This window comes from Coptis chinensis, chromosome 4 (assembly GCF_015680905.1).
Source record: "Coptis chinensis isolate HL-2020 chromosome 4, ASM1568090v1, whole genome shotgun sequence".
Lineage (NCBI taxonomy): Eukaryota > Viridiplantae > Streptophyta > Magnoliopsida > Ranunculales > Ranunculaceae > Coptis > Coptis chinensis.
In genome coordinates this window covers 98,758,012-98,780,297 of record NC_141459.1, presented here as the reverse complement: position 1 = coordinate 98,780,297, position 22,286 = coordinate 98,758,012, and the positions used below count along the sequence as shown (strand labels likewise).

General features: G+C 42.1%; 1 protein-coding gene across 3 annotated transcripts; it reads left to right on the top strand.

Annotated features, from left to right (window-relative positions):
- The first annotated feature begins 765 nt into the window (after window positions 1–765).
- LOC147506131 (blue-light photoreceptor PHR2-like) lies at window positions 766–5,106 on the top strand. Of its 3 annotated transcripts, XM_086558414.1 has the most exons (9): window positions 766–1,238; window positions 1,848–2,184; window positions 2,261–2,298; window positions 2,559–2,615; window positions 2,893–2,953; window positions 3,643–3,872; window positions 4,123–4,203; window positions 4,699–4,784; window positions 4,927–5,106. In XM_086558414.1, the coding sequence occupies exons 4-9, from the start codon at window positions 2,572–2,574 to the stop codon at window positions 4,941–4,943; spliced, it is 519 nt and encodes a 172-aa protein (XP_086414540.1). In that variant the 5' UTR covers window positions 766–1,238; window positions 1,848–2,184; window positions 2,261–2,298; window positions 2,559–2,571; the 3' UTR covers window positions 4,944–5,106. The 3 variants fall into 3 exon arrangements, with proteins under 3 accessions (XP_086414540.1, XP_086414539.1, XP_086414541.1); XM_086558413.1 differs by having other exon boundaries at window positions 767–1,238; window positions 1,848–2,298; XM_086558415.1 differs by having other exon boundaries at window positions 773–1,238; window positions 1,848–2,298; window positions 4,126–4,203.
- Window positions 5,107–22,286: the final 17,180 nt, after the last annotated feature.

Below are 22,286 nucleotides of genomic sequence, written 5' to 3'. Positions count from 1 at the left end.
CCTTAATTCGTAAATTATAGATCACATGATCCGAGAAACACAACAACCAAAATTAAAAGGTGGTGATGTATGCACTCACCGTATTGATGATTGAACCCACTTTATCACTAAACCCACTAATTAAATATATTGGACCCACTTTATTATTAAACCTACAAATTTTCTTAACTAATTCTTATTCTCTTTTATCTCAAAACAATTACTTTCAAGTTTCAATGAAACCTCCTAATTTTTAAGAGTTCAGTGATCTAAAAAAAAAAAAAAAAACTTGAAAATTGATACTCCTAAATCAAACAATGAACATTCAAACTTCAAAGCACTCGAAACAACAATTCAATATTGAGTTGTTATTGTGAAAGTTGGCGAGTGACATTTTCTAAAACTAAATTAAAGGAGTCCAGTTGATGAGAAATGATGAAATCGACTTGATAAATTGTGCTTAAGATGGTACGATTAGATCATATCTATCTATTTTGATTTTTTTTTTTTCGATAATACATCTATGCATTTGATTAAAATAAAGAAGATAACAATTTAACCAAAGTGGTGTTGTCAACAATAGTAGGGATATTTTCGTCAATAGAGCTCAAAAGGTTTCAAGTGGGTTTGTGGTGGGTGCAAATATCACCACACCAAAAAAATAAAAAAGATAAAAAAAAAAAGAAAGAAAGAAGATGAATCTAGATGGAGTACTAAATCAGGATTGTGTTGGCTTATTCTATTGATTCAAAAAATGCAACATTTAAAAAGCTTCATGGAGACCATAATCCAATATTTTTTTATAATAATAATTAAATCAAAAAAATTGGAGACCATAGACCATCCAATAAAGACTTGCATATTGGTAGTTATTTTCTTTGTTCACTACCCCATTCAGTCTTCTCTTCATAGCCACAACTGATAACATGAATTGCCTCCTTTGTAAGAGCTGTTGAATTAGTCCATTGAGGATGTCCACCTTCTTCCATGAGTGTTGATGTAATAAACACTGGAGACTGACCAAAACGCTTCTCAAAGTTCTTTTGTGACATTAGGGAAGACTTCTCCAACTCCTCATATCCTTCTAATCCTTCTTCAATCTCTTGGAGATCAAAGACCGGGGAGGAACCTTTCTTTGCATTAATTGTTCTTCTTCTTCTTGCTATAGAATTTTCCTAACAGACCATTGCCTCCCTTCTTTGACTTTGACTTAGATTTTTTTAAGCCACCAAAACAACGATAATCACAGGTCATCTTAGGCCTCTTTTCAGATACCGGCGGATCATATCCATACAATGCTTGTCGGTTGAAAACGCATCCAGTACCAACATATACTGGTCCTTGGTTGGACACGTAATTGGTACAACATGATTTTCTTTTCATTTAGTCCAAAAGGATTTTGTAAATCAGCATATATGAAATCACAAGCTGGCCGGAATATATATCAAATAGACAAAGGGCTATTTGATATATATCATGTAGACAAAGGGCTATATAGACAAAGGGCATATATACTTACATTCTATCATGTCGATCAATGCCATCAAACCTCTGAGGGAACTGAATATAACACAACTTCTTCCCTAGCTGAGGATCCATCAAAAAGCACATAGCCTCCCTCATTGCCTTGCTACTGTTGATGTAGTGATCACAGTCAATATTCAACAGAATGGTGCATTTGTGAGCTCTGCTGATACTCGAACCTAATAAAAGAAACTAGGCTATAATGAACGAGAGTACTAGCACTTGTAGTTTCACAGTGAGGGTCTAAAAAGTTAAAACAATAAGCTAACACATAAAAATCATGGTGAATCTTAACTAATACATGGAAATTTCTAGCAGAAATCTTTGGCTGCTAAAGATATTAGGTGGCCATTTCATGGCCTTGAGTGTTAACTAAACCAATATATTTCCATTAAATTGTACTTACCATGGCGTTCATGGCACCAGCTTTTTTATGATGTTGATATCCAGGTTGCTTCTCACGTGATATGTAGACTAGTCACTACACCATTTTTTCAAAATAGGAATGGTGGCTAAATTTATTTGGAATGGACAATAACCGTCCCTGTATTGGAACGCCTAACACCCGTTCTAATCTTACAAATCCGTTCCAACTTATCTTTCATAAGGTTATTTATGTCAATCTACCCAACTATATAAGATAGTTCGTAAGAGAAAGGAGAAAAGAGAGAAGAGAAAAAGGTACGCCCCTCATTCTGAATTCAGCTCACTTTCCGACTTTCTCCAAATATTCATAACCCTAATAAAAATTGAACAGACGATTTGAAAGAGATCATCTACAAATGCTCTTCCTTGGTAAGTTCGCAAACCCTAATTGATTTTGAGATCTAGATTAGCAAATTCACCTAAATTCGTATCAAATTGTGCTTCGTATAAGTAACTTTACATAATTTTACATGAAATTGGTGATTTTTTGTTTCAATTTTTGAAGTGATTAGTGAAATTTCTGGTTCGAAGTGTTAAATGTGATGATCCTAAAGGTTTTTGAATGATAAATGCAGTTTCTACTTAATGTTTTTTCTTAATTGACGATTAAACTTTTTTGTGAGTTTCAGGTACTGGATTATTATGGTATTGAGTGATATTGATGCAATGGAACTTGAACTAAACAAGTAAGTATTGTTGTTTCAAATTTTTAGGGTAAATTTGATATGGAATAAGTTTTGGTTCAATCTCAAGTTGTTGTTACTTATTCTGAATTAATTAGACCTATTTTTACGGAAAAAAAAAAAAAAAAAAGGGATGTAATGTGCTTATATCAAACAAAATATAGTATAAGTTTTAGTTCAAACCAAACCAAGTTGTTTTTTATCAGCTTATCATCTTTCATAGGGGAGTGGTGTTATTGTATGTGTTATATTTTGATATGAATGGAAAATGTGTTTTTAGGACCCAGAAAATGTTTGTGGGGGATTCCTTTCTTCTGGCCAGTCCAGGAAAGTTTCCACTAGTATTATGTTACTTATTGTTATTTGTTTCACATTCTCTTAACTCTGTCGATGCTTGTTTAGTGCCTACTTGGAACACCATTTTTCATGTTACTTATCGCTAGTGATTTTTTTAATAATTTAGATTGGTTTCTCATTCCAAACTGTTATAGAAACAATTTCAGCCATGTCAAATGCTCTATTGGTTTCTCATACTAATTTGATTAGTTCATGCCTGCCAAAGAAGATTTTCAAGTACATTTCATACTAAGAATTTCTCTCTCAATTTGTCTGCTAATAGTCTAAGTCACATTGGCACGGATACGCTTGTCAGTGTCTGACACGGGGACTTGTATGAATAGGACATGGAGACACAGCTAATTAAAAAGAAAACTTTAACTATTCTTTAGTTACACAACTGATTATGGAGCTCTAGAGCTTAAAAAACACCTCCTTACAAACAAATAACTATGAAATTAAGTGGCATATTATATCGAGTTGTAAATATATTAATAGATTATTTTGTTAGTCTTTTAGAGTATAGAAGAAACCCAAGTTTGAAAGCGTATCCATAATGTGTCTGTGTCTCAGGCATGAGTGTCCGTGTGTCTATGTGTCCGACACGGACTATTTTCAGAATAGGAAGTGTCCATGTTACGTAGCTAATAGTTGATATGGTATCCTTGATGTTAAAGCTATTTTTTTCACACAGGATGGAGAACTTACTACCAATGCTTCTCTTGTGGGAGGGGAAACTGAAGCACTGCAGAGGCTCAAAAAGTTTGCTGGCGAATGTTTGGCGCAACCAACCAATTTAAATAAGGATGGTGGCCAAGGCAGCATGTTTGGGGCGAATTTCTCCTGCAAAATCTCTCCATGGCTAGCCACAGGATGCCTATCTCCTCGTTTCATGTTTGACGAAATAAAGAAATCTGCCGCCAGGTATGGCTCATTATACATCTTTGATCTAAAAGATGCTCCTATTTCAAGAGCTCTCTCATATATTTTTGAATTAGATTTGAGCTATCATTTTCTTAAGTCTGAAAGCCTTATTGAATTCGGTACACCCTAACTATTACATTCTTCTCTAAGTACCATACACCTAAATAATAATCAGTATGGACATTACATAAATACTCTTTACATATATCCTACATTCTAACACATTTCTTGAACAATTTGCTACCTGAAGCAGGAAAGTAGGTGGTAATGGCCAATCAGCTGGTGGAATGAACTGGTTGATGTTTGAGTTGTTATGGAGGGATTTCTTCAGGTATGTATAATTCAGTTATGCCACTTAAACTAGCTAGAGGATGTTTTACCCTTCCCATCTGCGAGTAGACTAAAAGCTCTCTCCTCTAAGAACAGCCACGAGCACTTCTATTGAGCAGTGTTCTAGTTATCATTTTCTTAATGAACTCTCCTGTGCTGATCATAGTGTAAGAGCAAGTAATTTACTTTCAGATGGTAAAACATAAATATGGATATCTGCCTTGGAGATTTCCATTGCTGATTTATTCCAATCTAATTATCATATCATATCCATCAATATTGTGTTATAATCTCTTCTGAGTCATATATTGTTCTTCCGTGTCCAAACCATGAATGTTAAGGGGATACGTGGCGATCAGTTCAAAATAGCTAGACATCCATTTCATCTCATCTTTTGTTATGTTTTTCAAAGGACATATACTAATGACTGCCGCATGTTGACTTTTCTTCCCATACTAATGATTGCCGTTTCGGTTTCACATCGTGCTTGTTTCAGATTCATCACCAAGAAATGCAGCTCACCGAAGAAAATGCTTGAGAGTGCTCCAGCAACAGCTTCAACAGGCTCCCTTGCCCTTGCCTGTTAGGTTTTTCTATGGAAGTGAAATGAAATTAATGGCTACTACGCAAGTTTCTTTTTTTGTTTTTTTTTTTTTTTTTTTTTTTTTTTTTTTTTTTTTTTTTTTTTTTTAAGAGGTGATTTCTTTCTCTTTTGATGCTCTAGATGTACCTAGAATGTAGAGGGTGCAAGACCGTTTTTGGGAAGATCCAGTTGTTGAGTATTGGCCTCTAGTTTTCAGTTCATAGGAAAAGTTTCTCCTATGCATGGGATTCTCTTTGTGTTTTTGGTTGAATAAACTGATGCATGGAATGCAAAATGAATCGGTAGTTCTCAACTTTGTAATATATGCCTTCTGGTGTACTTTTACAAAGCCAACTGTGCTTAGAATTGCTCACTTGTAAGTTGTAATATCCTGAATAAAACTGGTCCCGCATGTGACACTGGTAAATAGTAATATGATTTGCTCTGCAGTTGTTTCTGCTCCCCACCCAGGCACTCAGCAGCACTTTTCTTTTTACCTTGCAGTTGGTAAAGTCATAGTTTGGCATTGAGTGCAATTTGGAATGTTTCTAAAACCCACCCAGGCACTCAGCACTTTTTTTTTTTTAGTTCGAATGCTCCATCTGGAATGCATATCTATCTCTCACTTTTGGGGGGAGAGTAGAATCAGGTATGGCGTAGTTCATATAGGGAGTATTTATAGTTACTGAACATGAGGATCCACACTACACGTGTACTGACAAGCACAGATGTATAGTTGAGATTGAGAAGGAGTGTATGAATGGTGTTAGTAAGAATTATGTAATGATGGGGATATTTCGTGTATTCCCTGATCTTCCTCTGTGCCTTGTGATCAAGAATCTTTTGCTGAATAGAGAAGGGATGAGATGACATGATAGTGAGTTCAGGGTTGAAATATCTGACGGCTGCCTATACATCTCATTTGTTCTATTAGATAATCAAACCCTCTTTTGTCTAGTTCCTAAGAGCGAATCACTCTGGTTTATATAAGAAGGGTGACGAGAGTCCTAGGGTTTAAAGTTGTTCTCACCGCTTGTGAGTTCTCTTCCATCTTTGGACTGTCTTCCTATTATGATTCCTCTTCTTATGGAAGTCTGAATCTAGACCATATCTTTATGGGAGGTAAGTTTTCTTGTTGATCATAATGTCCCATCGTGTATAGGAAGATTATATCTAAAAGGTAACTTCTAAGATATGTCATCACGATTCTTTCCTTGTCATCAAAGATTGCCATCTTCAGTTTCCTTCTGTTCAGGAACTGTCTGTATCAGTTCTAACGACTGGGATAACTGTTATGTTTGAAGGCGACCAGTCATGTGCCTGACACATGTCCACTAAACACTTGTGCTAAGCACGAGATCACTTACTCACATAACTGATCTGATGGTCCTCATCTCATTCTGGATATCTATAGTCTTAGGTTATTTCCCATACACGTGTCATCTGTTCAGTGACGGGAAATCCCCCCTACAAATGCCCCCGCTCATGCTAGCTAGCACGTGGGCGCTTGAAGCGACGCTGCTTTTGGCGCGAGAATCCTTTTCCAAAACGCTTTATTGGAACTGCTGGCGTACCCAACTAAATAAGGCTCTGAAAAGACGGCTCGAACAAACACGTCGTTTCCCGAAAAAAGGTAATGATGGCAGTTCCATCTCGAAAAGACGCACCGCTTGGGCTCATCCTAATCGTCCATCTTATTTGTATATAAGAGATCTGGTGAGAGAACTTTCATTATCTCTTCTGCTACCTTTTTCTGCATACTAAACATTTTGATCTCCCGTTAGGGTTTAACCAAAGCTTGAAACTTTTCCTCTTTCTCGATCATGAATCCCAACTGGTCACTTGTAAACTTCGGAGATCTTTCCTCCTTGGAACTGATCTGCGAGAAATTTCACATCCCTAAAGATATCGGCCTGGAGTGGGGGAGGTTATCTGATGAGTTAACCTACAAGGAGGTGGCACTCATCACCATTGATCAGCTTAGGGCCGGACTCACTCTTCCCCTCCACCCATTGGTAAGAGAGTGTTTGATTCACTTCAACCTTGCTCTTGGTCAGGCAGCACCCATGTTTTACAGAACTGTTATGTATTCTGCCCTTCTTGCCAAAAGACATGGGTTTGCCCTAAACCGTTGGGTTTTCGGTTACTTTTATGAGGTCCGGCATATTAGAGACCAGTCGTATTACTACCTCATGACCAGAGACAAGAATTCTCCGATCTTCTTTTTTTAGGGGAAGTAGAGTGACGAAGGCTGGGCTGATCACCACCTTCGTGTGTTGGGTGATGCGTGGGACGTTCGCCCCTCCGATGCTGATGGTGAGCCAATAGGAATTCCTGTTCCCAAAAAATAAACCCATGCTCCAACCAGTAAGTCTTCCTACTCAGGTACTTTATAACTTGATATAAGAGTCTTTTACCTGAATATTTTTTGCTATTATTCCTTAGATGACTCTTCTCCCTGGAATTAATTAACTACAACTGATGATGCTACGGTGGATATTATCAAGAAAATCCCCAAGGAACAGAGGATGCCTTGGGTGATTGTTCCTTATCCCTCCCGTCTTCTTGAATATTTCAACATATCTACTGAAGAATTGCTGCAACTTGTTCCTGGATATTCCCCCTTTGGGGTAAATACTGTGAATTTTGGGCACACAACACTTCCTCCTCCTGTTGATCAGGATGCCAGACTTCTTCTTCCTCCAGTTCAGGATGAATTCTCTTTGATTACTAAAAGAAGAGGAAAACGCAAGGAGAAGAGTTCGGAGGCCATCTCCAGTGATGTTGCGACATCGGGTTCAATTAAGGAGCCTGCTGTTAGTGATGATTGTGTGATCACTGGCGGGAGAGGCCCTGAACTGCCTCATGAACTACTGGCGACCAGCAATTTTAAAAGGGGAGTGCGTGCATCCAACCGTTCTAGATTGAAGAGATCTGATATTGCTTCTGATGTTGCCCCCTCTGGTAAGAAAACAAAGTTTCGCCTTTTATCTGTTAGTGAATACCCACTTTTTAAAGTTCATGCTAGTATTCCCCCACCTGTTAAGTCTTGTGAGAATGAGCTGTACCCCCACCAGTTCCAAATCCTTCTATAGGTTCTGAACAAACTGGTGATAATGTCCTTCTGACTGTTGACCCCTCCCTCCCTGATAATCGCAAGGGGAAGGGTATTGCTGAAACCACCACTGTAACTGTCGCTCTCCCCCCTCCTCGATCCAGTGATAGGAAGGGGGTGAGTGACGACATTCCCTATTTGCCAAGATCTCTAGAATCCCCTAAGAGGGAGATGGATGTTGATATCGCGCTGGGAGTTCTGGAAGCTGCGCGACTTCCTGTTGACAAGGCTGAAGCCAACATAGCTGAGACTGTGGACCTGTTCTATTGCCGATCTGATGTTCACCTTGCCAAGGTAAGACTTTATTCTTTGTTCAGTGTTTGGTTTCTTTCATTATGTTTCTTACATATCTTATATTCTTCTCCAGTTAGTGAATAACTTTTTGGCTATGAAAGAACCCATCTTTGCAACCTCTACTAATTCATCCACTGATGCCATGGCTACCGGTGAGCTGGTTTGGGTGAAAGAGGGCGAGAAGGAATCATGGAGTTGCGAGATCCAGTTGACCGACTCTTGGCTTAAAGAGAAGAAAAATCGATACTAGCTTCAAGAATATGAGAGACACTATTTCCAACCTTCGGAGCTCTCTAGAGAAAGCCAAAAAAGGAGTTGTTAATGCTGCCACTTGGAAAGTGAAGTTCTTGGAACTGTGAGCCCACTTCACTACCCTGCAAGCACAACATGACCAAGTCCAAGGGGAACTTAACCGTAGGAACACTGAGATAAGGACCCTTGGGGAAGCTATTGCCCATGCAAATGAGGTCATGTCAGGCTATGGGAGGGCTCTAAAAGAGAAACGTCTTCGCTCGGATAAGAAGGTTGATGACCTCTTGGCGGAGACCTCTGAGTTTTATTCTCAAGTGGTGAAGGAGGTGAAGAAGAGATCAGCTGAAAATGCCATTCGTTTTGCTCTGAGAGTACTTGATGTTTCTCAAGAGTCCTTCAATGCTGCCAGACAAGTTAAGTTTGACGAGGCTATTGAGGCTACTGGATATGTCTCTCAGTTGGATGCTCAGGGCGAGTGACCAACCCTTTCATCTTGTTTCCTAATTTAGACACCAATATCTTAGCTATCCAGGAAGAACTTATGCCTGATGCCTCCTCATCCTCTGAAGAAGACACCGATGATGACATGCCTCCCGTTCAGCTTCCTTTTCTGCCAGTTCCAGTTTTAGGTGAGTGTTCTATTCAACCTTAAACCATTCCAGCTAATCCAACCACACGGCATATTCTTGAGAGTGAAGCAAGAGTTCCTAGTGATGGTGCAACAACAAGCGCTGATGGTCAACCGAAGTTTGATTCTACCCCTGTTTCATAAGTTTTTCAGTTGATGATTTTCATAAACAATTATTTTCAAACAATTATTCTATGGATCTGTAATATTGAGCTATGTAGCTCACATATAATTTACTTACTGAGCTCTACATCTCTTCTATTTTATGCATGCGTACTATTTACTTACTAAGCTCTATAGCTCTTCTAGTTTATGTATACATTATAAGCACTTTATGTTATATGACATGTGTTACTATGCATACTCTATCCCTGATGCCCCCAAAGTTCATTTGGAACAGCAATAGGTGACCTTTGTAGGTTGAACAGATTAAAATGAGGCATGACAAGAATCTGATCATGATATCATGGGAACCATTCAAGTTAACTGTAAGTAGGAGTTCGATTGCAATAGAGTCATATGACTTGCGAAAGTAACTTGGTGTCGTGAGCACGACACTATGTTTAATAACGATAGGTTCTATTTATTTAAAAAATAAATAGGTTATCGCCAGAACAGTAGTGGGGGAGTCTTCCTCAGTGCCATCATGTCGATGCAGTTCCAGGCCCATAATTTGTGTGCTAAGATCTGGATCTAACCCAGATCTTCCCAGCAAGCAACTCCTATGGTGATGTTTCGAGAGCATCTGGAACTAGCATACAGTTCAGGCTCTCAAGAACACTATCTTTTGCCCCAAGTCAAACTAGCATGCAGTTTACTAAACAGTTAGTGTTGTCTGTTTCCCTAAAGGCTTAACCCATCAAGGATAATTGCAGTTTGAAAAAACTGGCATACAGTTTCAGCTGCGTAGGAATGGGAAAGGATCTGGCATACAGTTCAACTTTTCCATACTCAGTATCACTAGTTCTAAAGCAAATTGGCATACAATATTCTTGAACAAATAGTGAGAAGATAATTCCCTAAAGGCTTAATCCATTGTGAATCATAAATAAAGAACTAATGCAAGGAATAAATTCGATGGCAATGTAGAGAACTTTATTGATGACTTGGAAAGGAGTAAACAATGTGTTAAAAATATAAAATAATAATTTAATGATAGTACTTGCGAAGGTGCTGCGCGTTCCATGGTTTGACAAGAACGTCCCCTTCAACAGTGCGTAGATAATAAAAACCAATTCGACCAACCTTGTCGATGATGTATGGCCCTTCCCAGTTGGGCCCAAGCTTGCCGTTGGGTTCTGGGATCTCGCACTAAACTAGATCTCTAGATTTGAAAGATCGAATACGGACTCTCTTGTCATATGATCTCTTTAGAATTTGCTGGTTAGTAGCTAAGCGAAGGGCGACACCTTTTCACTTTTCATCTAAGAGATCTATTTCTCTACATAACAGCTCTTCATTGTCCAGAGTGTGCACAACATCTGACTTTTGAGTGGGAGCTACCAGTTCTAGAGGTATGACAGCTTCAGTTCTGTAGGTTAGTGAAAATGGGGAATCACCAGTTGACCGCCTAGGTGTAGTTCAGTGTGCCCATAGGACCTTAGGTAGTTCCTCGACCCATAAGCCTTTCGTGTCATCCAATTTACACTTCATGTTATCCAATATGACCCTGTTAGAGGCTTCAGCCTGGCCATTGCCTTGTGGGTACCTCGGAGTTGAGAACAGATGGGTAATGTGAAACTCCTCACAGAGTTCCGCGACCAATCCTCCTACAAACTGTAGCCCATTATCTGAGATGATAACTTTGGGTATACCAAACCTGCAGACAATATTGTTCCAAATGAACTTTCTAACGTCCTGTTCGCGAATGAAGACAAGGGGAACTGCTTCTATCCACTTGGTGAAGTAATCCATTGCAACCAACAAAAATCATACATTGCCAGGAGCAGGTAGTAGAGGTCCTACGATGTCGCTTCCCCATGTGCAAATGGCCATGGGCTGGGCAATGGGTGCAGTTCTGTTGCTGGAGCATGGATTAGTGGAGCATATTGTTGACATTTTTCACATTTGCAGGCAAAAACTTGTGCATCATTTTGCATATAAGGCCAAAAGTACCCTTGCCTTAGGATCTTGAGAGCTAGTGTTCTGCCCCCAGCATGGTTGCCACAAATCCCTTCATGAACTTCTTGTATAACCTGTTCAGCGAGGTGTGGGGAGAGACATCTGAGATGAGGTCCCAGAAAGGACTTCTTGTACAGATCGTCTCCAACAAGGGTGAATCTTTTTATTTTTGCAAGCAGTCACCTTGCTACATTCTTATCCTCAGGGAGTGTCCCGTCTCTGAGGTAGGATTTATATGGATCCATCCAACTCGGAGTAATGGCTAGAATAACACAAACTGTTGTAACGGGGATCTAAATGCTAGATTTCTCCTAGAACTCTATAGGGATGGAACGCGACTCGCTGTTGCCTAACATCGAGGCAACATATGTCAAAGCATCTACATGTCGATTTTCGGATCGAGGCAGTTGATAGAACTGAATGTTCTCAAACTTTCCTTGAAGGCTCCTCACTAGTTCCAGGTATTTAACAATTCGTTCATCCCTGGCCTCATATCCTCCATCAACTTGGAACATAACCAGTTGTGAGTCACTAAAAACTGTGATGTGTGTTAGGCCCAGGTCAAGGGCCATTGTGAGGCCAGCAAGTGTCGCCTCATACTTTACCTCATTGTTAGAAGCATTCCAACCTAATCGGATGGATTTCTCTAGCTACATATTGTCAGGAGTAACTAACATAGCTCCAACTCCTGCGCCTCTATCGTTTGAAGATTCATCCATGAATAGCTGCCATTCGGAGCTCGACTCCCATGGGTCTGGATGGGTGTTGGGAGATTCAGGTATGATGCCATCATCAGAACTGGGGGTGGTTGAGTCATACCCCGTGTAAGTTATTGGGAAATCTCCCAAGAATTCTGCTAGTGCTTGACCTTTCTCTGAGATTCTGGAGACATAAATAATATCATATTCTGACAGTTGCACAGACCATTTAGCTAGTCTTCCTGACTGGTTCGGTCGTTCTAGAATTGATCACAATTGGTATTCTGTGATTACTCTGATGTTGTGGGACTGGAAGTATGGTCGTAATTTCTCTACGGCAAAAACAAGTGCTAAAGCGACTCTTTCGAGTTTAGGGTATCTTGTTTCTGCTGGTAAGAGTGTCCGGCTCAAGAAATAAACAGGTTTTTCAACCTTCTTTTCATCTACGAGTATCAGTACATAACTGATGTCGTAGTCAGATGAACAAAGATAAAGACCCAGGACTTCTCCCTCAACAGGCTTTGAAAGTATTGGCGGTGCCCTCAGGTATGTTTTGAGTTGAGCGAATGCCTTTTGGCACTCTTCTATCCATGTGAATGAGCTGTTCTTCCATAGTAACTGAAATAGGGGTTTGCACTTATCTGAACTCTTGGAGATGAACTTGTTCAGAGTTGCTAATCTGCCTATAACTTTTTGAACCTCTTTCATGTTTTTAGGTGAGGGCATTTCTATGAGCGCTCAAATCTGATCTGGGTTCGCCTCAATCCCTCTTTTAGTAACTAGGTACCCTAAAAACTTTCCTGATGATACAGCGAAAGCACATTTCACAGGGTTGAGCTTCATGCGATATTCTCGAAGAACATTAAATACACGTTTCAAGTGGGAGAGATGATCTCCCCATTTCAGACTCTTGATCAGGAGATCGTCCACATACATCTCCACAATGTCGCCTATTAATCTTTCTAACATCTTGTTTACCAAACACTGGTATGTGGCTCCTGCATTTTTCAATCCGAATGGCATAACCTGATAGGAGTACAGGCCATCCTCGGTTATGAAACTGGCATGCTTGTGGTCCTCCTCATGTAAGGGGGTCTGGTTGTAGCTTGACGACCCATCTGTGAAAGATAACAGTTCATGTCCAGCCATCGCATCCACCAACTTGTCAATTTATGGCAGAGGGTAGCTGTCTTTTGGACATGCACGGTTCAGATCCGTGAAGTCAATGCAGATTCTCCATGACCCATTCTTCTTTCTTACGGTGACAATATTAGATATCCAGGTGGGGAAATTAATTTCCCTGACAAAATTAGCTACCTTTAGTTTTTCAACTTCAGCTTTTACCGCCTTGGATCTGTCAGCACCTATCCTTCTTGGTTTCTTCTTGGCTACTACTGCATCACTGCGGACATTGAGTCGGTGGCATACCACGTGGGGGTCAATTCTTGGCATTTCTTCGATTGACCAAGCAAACACATCTCTGTGCTCTCGGAGGAACTATATCAGAGCTTGGCGCTCTTCAGAACTCAACAAGGTGCCGATGAAAGTTGTTTTTGGCGAGCTACCACCTATAATTTCCACTTCTTCTAATGGCTCCAGTGATGGGGGGATCCTCCCTCTCTCGTGGGACCAGGTCCGAGAGAGGTGGATCCAATTGTAATTGCTATTTGGAGAGTCGCCCTACCTCCATTGGTTCAAAAGGGAGTGGGGATTGCTTCGTTGCTAGCGCATAGCATGCTTTGGCAGCCACCTGATCCCCTATAATTGTCTCGATTGTCCTGTTGTGAGGGAACTTTAAACATTGGTGATAGGTGCTAAGAACAGCTCGGAGTCTGTGTAGCCAGGTCATGCCCAAGATCATATGATAGGGTGTGTTAGCTTTTACCACTACAAAGTTTATGATGAGAGTTACCGGACCAGTAGCTACGGGTAGTTGAATCTCCCCAACTGTCAGAGCTTTGTCCCCACTGAATCCATATAGGTTTGAACTGGCAAATACCATCTCAGAATTAGGAAGTTGCAACTTCTTGAATGCGTCGTAGTATAGCACATCTGTCGAGCCGCCTGGATCAACCAATATGCGATGTAAATCATAATCTCCAAAAGGAAGTGTCAGGACAAGCGCATCCTCATGGGGGCTTTGGATGCTACAACAGTCAGCCTCTGTGAAGGGGATGAGCAAATCTTTGTGAGGTATCACGTTAACCTGAGATCCTATGGTCAGCTCGCTGTTCATGATCCTCATCTGCTTGGCGATGCGCATTTGATATCGCGTACCTTTTTCAGTGATCTGTCCACTTCGTTTGCTTACTTTTCCAGAAATCATATTTATTTGGAGCCAGCCATTGAGCGGTCCAGTACCTGGGGGATCCTGAACTGACGTGTTGATCTCCTCAGGCTGCACTGCGTTCGTCTATTCGTGCGCCACAAACTGTTTCAAATACCCCTTTTCAATCAAGTCATGTAGTTCATTTTTTAGGGTCTTACAGGCTCTGGTGCTGTGATCCTTACTCTTATGGAACTTGCAGTAGGTCCTTTGGTCTCTAGTACCCAGGGAGCCTGGCTTTAGCGGAGTTGGCCACTTGAGGTAACTCTGATTTTTTATCGAGTACAGAACCTCATCGGGCATTTTGTCTAGAGGGGCAAAGTTTATGTCCATTAAGGGAAGAGCTTCTTTAGTTCCTTCCACACGTGGCTTCTTTTGTGGTTTTCCATCTGTACTACTGGCTACATTCTGGTATTGCCCTCTGGGCATTCGTCCCTTTGATGGAGATTTGGCCCTTTGGCGATTACGATTGCGATCTCTCTTCGACTTTTGAGGGGAAGAATTTCCATTCCATTCTCGGGAAAGCCCAGAAACTGTCCAACTAGTCTTCTTTGCTTCTTGATGTCTGTTCAGGACATCTTCTTCCCACCCTACATGAGTTTCAACCCTGTCAAGGAGTTTCTCTAAATTACGGGGTGGCTTTCTGGAGAGAGATCCGAATAAGGCGTTATTTTCATCCAACCCTTGTTTGAAAGCTATTATAGCATTCTGTTCATCACAAGACTCTATTTGGATTGAAATTTCCATGAACCGTTGTATATAAGATCTCAATGCCTCTTCATCCTTTTTCTTGATGTTGAATAGTGCATCAATCAGTTTTAGCTGATGCTTGTTGCATGAGTACCTGTCTATAAAGGTCCTAAATAGTTCTTCTAAGGACCTGATCTGACGCTCAGGTAATATGTGGTACCATTGGAGCGTAGATCCAAATAGGGAGGCTTTGAACTCCTGACACATGACATGGTCATATCTCTCATATTTTCCCATAATGGCACGATATCTGAATACGTGATCCTCCGGATCTGATTTTCCACTAAAGACACTGAACTTCGATTGTCTGTAACCACGGGGATATGGCTTCTCCATCACCCATGATGCAAAAGGAGATCTGCCTGCCCCCATTATGGCGGATTGAACAAGGGAGTCTAGCATTTTTCTCCCCTTGCCTGTCATCCAATGCATTTGACGGATCAGGTCATTCTTCTCAGTTTCCCATGCACTTTCTTTGGTAGAATGTTTCTTGCTCTGAGCTCTTTTCCGATGTCGAGGGTCGACATCACGATCATGGTCAGTGAACTCTGGTTCTGAAGCTGTTCCCGAGTCCTCATTTGAGTTACTGTATTCGACTCAGATGGCTCACGTCGTACTGGATCCCCATGCCTTGGGTTCCTAACACGACCATCTTTTGGAAGGTCGTCATCATCGCGATCGATAAGTGGCTCTTTCCCTATGTCTAACTGATATAAGTGCCTTAGCAGCTATAATTCTCGCTCAAGGTTGCTTCTTTGCTATTCGAGCTCGCACCTGACTTGCTGAGCTCGAACGGGTTAGTGAGGCTGACATTCTTACCATTTTGGTGTTCCTCCTGAGCGTTATTTCTGGGACCTGCTCCGAGAACAACTGGTCCATCAGAGCTAGTCATAGGTCCTTGGGGGAGATCATTCGCACCCTGGTGATCGACGTTCTCACCCCCTTCTAGCATCTAGTGCACTTGTTCTCTAATGGCGATGCTGTGCGTGGTAGCGCCACCCTTTGTTTTCTTTGCTCCTGCCATCACAACGGTAAGAGTTTTTGGAATAAATCAATCATTTGAAATGAATATTTACCTACTATTGTCCCCACAGACGGCGCCAAAAGATGTAGGGGATATTTCGTGTATCTCCTTATCTTCCTCTGTGCCTTGTGATCAGGAATCCTTTGCTGAATAGAGAAGGGATGAGATGATGGTGAGTTCAGGGTTGAACCGTCTAACGGCTGCCTATGTATCTCCTTTGTTCTGTTGGAGAATCAAACCCTCTTTTGCTTAGTTCCTAAGAGCGAATCACTCTAGTTTATATAGGAAGGGTGACGAGAGTCCTAGGGTTTAGGGCTGTCCTCACCGCTTGTGAGTTCCCTTCCATCTTTAGACTCTGTCTTCCTATTAGGATTCCTCTTCTTATGGAAGTCTGAATCTAGACCATATCTTTATGGGAGGTAAGTTTCTTTGTTGATCATAATGTCCCATCGTGTATGGGAAGATTATATCTAAAAGGTAACTCCTAAGATATGTCATCACGATTCCTTCTTTATCATCAAAGATCGCCATCTTCAGTTTCCTTCTATTCAGGAACTGTCTGTATCAATTCCTAACGGCTGGGGTAACTGTTATGTTTGAAGGCGGTCAGTCATGTGCTTGACACATGTCCACTAAATACTCGTGCTAAGCACGAGATCACTTACTCACAGAACTGATCTAATTGTCCTCATCTCATTCTGGACATCTATATTCTTAGGTTATTTCCCATACACGTGTCATATGTTCAGTGACGGGAAATCCCCCCTACAATGGGGAGTGGTTACAGTGGTTCGTATTTTGTGGTAATGGATTGTGTAAGTATGCCTTTGGTAATTATTTCATCTAGAAGAAGGATGATGTCATTAGATGGAACATTCTGCATGAGGATGTGCGAGTTGAGCTACTTTGGAGCGAACTCATAGATCGGGCGGTTGAGCTGATGATGTGAGTTACTTTGAAGCCAGCTCGGAGGACGAGGGCATGAGGTCGGTATGGTATTTTCGTTATGCTAGACAAGTGCCTGATATTCCTGAATGAGAATATCACTCCCTCACACAGCCCCCTCTCAGTAGGTCGTGTTGTACATTGAATTGATCTGCTGAGAGAAAACAGTGGTGCGTGTTGTGAGGAAGCGAACCGACGTGAATGGAAATACCAACCGTGCTAGTGAGATCAGCTCGTGTTGTATGACGAACTGATGTGGGATGGTAGTTGGCATGTGACGGGCACATGGGAGAATCTGAGTAGTATTGAAGGGGGCGTGTCGTATAGAGTATAGGGTGTAATCATGATATACATCGAGAACTTAAGGGTCGACTGTATAAAACCAAATCTGGAAATCTGAAAAGTCATTTTTTGTTTCTCCTCCAGCAAAAATGCAAGCTAGGGTTTCTCAGGTTAGTGTTTCTGCCATTGTAGATCTTCATTTTTCTTCTGTGCTAGCGTTGTGTGTCCAGTAGCTAGGTCGGCTTTAGCTATTCTTGTTTAGGTTTGGTATTTGCTAAGAAAAAGGAGATGTCTGACTCTGATGATACTCGATCTTAGGAGATTCGAGAAGTGTCTTGAGTTGTGGTGAGTATGAAGAAGAGAGAGAAAAGTCAGTGAGGTGTGAGGATGAGGATGATGGACGATTTGATTCCGTGGTTGCTGTAGCTAGCATTTTAGGTCGCGACGAGGGGTCATCTTCTAATGGGCTGCCCCCTAGGGTTGTAGATAAACGTGAGGTGAATGCTTTCGCCAATCTGAGAGAAGCTTATGGGATCACTGTAAGCGACCTGGAGATACACGAACTAGGAGAGAAAGCGAACGTGTTCAGCTCGAGGTAGACGCCGGCGAACTACGGGGTAGTAGTCTACGAAGGGCAGCTGAGAGCTGGTATGAGGATACCGTTCTCGAACCGGCTTGTGAATTTTTAAACTTTTGTGGGAAAGCGCCCTGCCAGTTCATGGGTAATACCTGGCGGCTGCTTAGGGTGTTTGACCTGTTGAATGCGAGTGGTGAATATCGCATAAGGGTCGCTGACATTGCTGAGCAATTATCTGTGAAACGATCTCGGGCTCATAACTTTACCTTGCAAACACGAACAAGAAAGTCTAGTGTGCTAGATGGTGTGAGTAATGAGGCTTGGGAGAGAAGGCCATTGTTGGTAGCTGGGAATTATTGTGCCACTGGATTTGGAGTAAACACTAAGGTTTGTAACTTTTCGGGTGGGTATTAGTGTATTGTCTTATTAGTTTGATGCTCTGACTATTGAGTTTGTATTTGAACTGCTTTTTTGCTATTTTTGTAGAGGTCGTTATCAAAAAATGAACCAAACGTGGGGTGATTAAGTCATTTGCGAAACTCACTCTAGTTCAGAAGCAAGAGAAACTACCCAAAGTAGCGAGCTACTTTGTAGAAAGAGGAGGTCACGCGATCAGGGAGAAGACGAAAAGCCAGAAGAAAAGGGCTCGAGGTCAAGTGATTTGCGAAGCTTCTAGTGAATCAGTAATGGAGAGGAATGCGAATGAGTTGGTGACTAGGGAAGAAAGGAACCGAAACCGTTATGGTCAGAAGCGACCCATAGGTGGTGCTGGAGCCTCTGGGGCTGGTGGGTCGAGTAGGCAGCCTGAAGGGGGGAGAGGGTCTGGTAGCGCTCCCTTTGACTTGGAGGAGATCGAGTTCACTCCTCGCGAGCGAAGCAGGTCGCTAAAGAGGAAGGCTGATACGGCTAAGCAAAGAGCTGCTAAGGTTGCCAGGGCTATGGGGCATGTGATTGGGGGCAGCTCCGGTGCTGGAGGTGCGTCTGGTGGTGAACAAGTTGGGGGTAAGACCTCTCGTAGTTCCAGGTCTAGGACTGCGCCCGACCTGAGCATCTTGGATCTGGAGACCTTTGGGGTCGGTCAGAGCCAGCCACCAGCACCTCGAGACCACAGCTCGACAGTGAGGTTGAAGGTCCCGAGTAAAGCGAGTGGGAAGTCTGTCATGGCTGATGACGACTTGCCACCAAGTGGTGTATGTGGATGACTAGGGGGTGCAACGAATAGTAAAGCAAACTGATATCAGCTACAAGTCGAGCAAGATTGCGGCGTGTATGATTGATCAGATGGCTCTGGATGGCAACCGCAAGGAGCTGGATTCCAAGGACCTTACTGAAAATCTGAGGCGAATGGATCTTGCTCATTGTTTGGTAAGTGACGCTCTACAAAGCTTACTCATTAATTCTGTATTTGCATTTCAAAGATCGACTGTTGTTGTATTTTTGTGTATGTAGCTTGTGAGTGGATACCGAAAGTTGAAGGAGATCGCTCAGATTGCTGAATTATAAAAGGAGTCTACAGCAAAGCTAAAGGAGGAGTTGAGGAATATCCATGACATAGATGTGATTGATCTCAAGGAGCTTGAGGTCCTGAAAACACAGCATCAGAACGTTTGCTTGGAGAAGATCCTGATGAGCACCGAGCTGGAAGGAACGAAGTTGGAGCTTAATGCTACGAGGGCGGAGCTTGACAGGGTGACTGGTTATGCCCAGCATTGTAAAGTCGTCACTCAGAAGGCTACTGAAGCATACAACGTTCTTGATGTTGATTATCTCGAGCTGGAAGTAGAGTACAAAGCTTTCAAAGAGGAGCATGAACGCGGGGCTCCCAGTACACCGATGTTACCCGTATTAGGAGATGCATGTGATGTTCCTATCTTATCTAAAACTGCTCTGGAGGTCGTTGAGTCCCATATTGATGAGGTCGCTCCTGATGTGCCTATGGAAGTGAATGCTGCTGGCACCTCAACTGTTGCTGGTGACGAGAACATCGCTGAAGGCGACCTGGATCCCTTGTCCACTGAAAACTTGCCCGTTTTTTTGAATTGGAGATTTGTGAGTGTTTTTTCGTATGTTGATCTTTGTAAGCTGTAATACATTAGAGCTAGTTTCCTAGGGTAACCTAGGCAGTTCGCCTTTCTTAGTAGGTTTTCTTTGTTGTACTTCGAATGACCTGGCTTCCCGGATTGCTCTAGGGAGTTCTTGGAGTGATGAATGTTGGCTAACCGAGTTGGATTTCTTGAGTAGACTTAGTAGCTTGGTTAGTAGACGAACTGGGGCCTGAGGTTGGCCGGGCAATTCGTTCTTTTGCCTTTATGAATTGCATGCTTCTGCTTTTTGCTTATTTCTGTGATGTTGTGAATGTGATCTCCTTGATGTTATTGTACCTGTTTAGCGTTGTAGGCTTTATCTGGTAAGAGTTGGTGAGGCTAATTAGCCTGTGATCCTGATTGAGCGTCCTGCTTTTTAATCGGTCTTAGTATTGTAGGTCCAAATAGTGATAGGTATTAAGGCCATGTAACCTGGGAGGTCGAGGGAACGTCTTGTGCATATGAAGCGTTTCCCATGTCGGAGCATTCTGCTGAGAGAGGACCTTAGCACGTGTGGGAATATGAACAGTTAGAGATTCAAACATGGTAGTCGCCAAGTGGCGCGCCATTTGGGGTTTTGATGTATTTAGGACATGTTTTAGGAAGGGACACAATGGAACATAAAACAAATTTTTGTGAGAAGTTCAAAGGTGTTACTTCTGCACTTTCTTCAAGCTGCTTCTCCAAGGTTCTTGTGCAAGTTCCTTGATCGTTCCAGGTTGGTGTCTTTCATTGTTTGTCCTTTCTTTCTTGTTAACTTACTGAATGTTGAGTTGTCCTTAGAATACTTGATGGCCAGGCGACGTGGAGATGCGCATGACGAAGGAGGGGCGAGGGAAGCCTCCCCCCTTGTGATGGATGATATTGACTTTGTGCCTCATCGGCGGTGTGATCGTGGTAAGAGAAAGGCAGTTGCTTCTGGATCGAGGAGCAGCAAATGGTCCAAAGCTGAAGGTCGCTTTAATGCCGGTTCGCGCGAGCGAACTGGAGGTATAGTGTTCAGGTCTCCTAGTTGTATGGGTAGAAATGACCTGAACACGGAGGACCGTGGTGTACTGGGCAAAGGAAAAGGTATTGCTGGTGAGAACGCTGCTACTGGGTCTTTGGGGAAGTGTGCTGGTGACTTGGGGAGCGAGTTCTTCTATACTGGAAAGACAGGGAAGAAACGTATGGTGAAACGTTCTAACTGTAGCTTCCACTCGGCACCCATAGCGACCTGTCTTCTGGAAAGGATTGTGTTGGATGGTGATAAAGAAGAGCTTGGAGATGAAGATTTGGGGACGACTCTGGGGACCATGGACATGGCGTGTTGTTTGGTAAGCTCTTCATCTAGTCTGGTTTCTTGTTGTTTTGTTGGCGAATATAACATTGATGTTCTATTTGTAGTTCCTTGTTGGGTATGATAAGTTGAAGCATACCGTCCAACGTGCTAACAATGGTGAAAGTGATGTGAGCAAGGCCAAGGAAGAGCTAGTGAGCATGTGGGCTGCATAGGAGACTGATAAGAATAAACTAAAGGCTGTGATGAAAAAACATCAAGACGCTTTAGATGAGAGGACGGTGCTGGTCAGCTTGATGATTGATTTTTGGGAGAAGCTGGCTGTAGTGACGGAGTACGCTAAGCATTGTCAGGCCATTGCACGAAAGGCGCAGGGCATATATGACTGAGTGTGTGGAGAATATGCAATACTGGAGGAGACGTACTTGCAGCTGAAAGAGGAGTGTGATCGTGGAGCTCTGGGTACAAGTGTTATTGTAGTACCAGGAGATGCGAGTAACGCTCCTTCAACCAGTGTTGCTCCCGCTGACGATAAGCACATTACTTCTGGTGTTTGACCATGGCTGCTGGATGTCTTCGTCTTTGGTGTAAGTTGTGAAGTATTTTTACTATTTTGTCTGTGTTCAGTTTTGTAAGCGATTGTGGAACAATAGAGCTGGTATCCTAGGCTTGCCTAGGTGGTTCGCCTTTCTTTATATTGCAAAGATACAAAACGAACTGGTTTTCACGTAAGTGGCAGTTCGATAGTTTCAAAAACTTGTAATCAGACCAATATGGGTAGACCCAGCAAAGTGGTGAATTTATGAACTGGCTTCCTAAGTTTGTTCAGGCAGTTCGAATTGTGGATGTTATGGAATGCATGTATTTTGTTGATGTCCAACTGCTTGTACATATTGTTTTGTTATTTCGTCATTGCAGCCTAGGGTTATAGGTTAACAACAAATACGAAATGTAAAGGCTAAGAAGCCTATGAGCTCGAGTGAGCATGTTAGCTTGAGAAAGCGTGTTGCTCGCAGAGAGCATTCTCGCTGAGTTGAGCCTAAAGTTGTAGGTCATCAACTATTAAGAATTGTAGAGGCTAAGAAACCTATGGGCTCAAGTGAGCGTGTTAGCTTGAGAAAGTATG

Bases quoted from the DNA above. Each gene is read 5' to 3' on its own strand.
- LOC147506131 (XM_086558414.1), top strand. From the start codon at position 2,572: ATGGTATTGAGTGATATTGATGCAATGGAACTTGAACTAAACAA. The intron at 2,616-2,892 runs GTAAGTATTGTT...ATGTGTTTTTAG, and splicing joins ATGGAACTTGAACTAAACAA to GACCCAGAAAATGTTTGTGG. The intron at 4,204-4,698 runs GTATGTATAATT...TGCTTGTTTCAG, and splicing joins TTATGGAGGGATTTCTTCAG to ATTCATCACCAAGAAATGCA.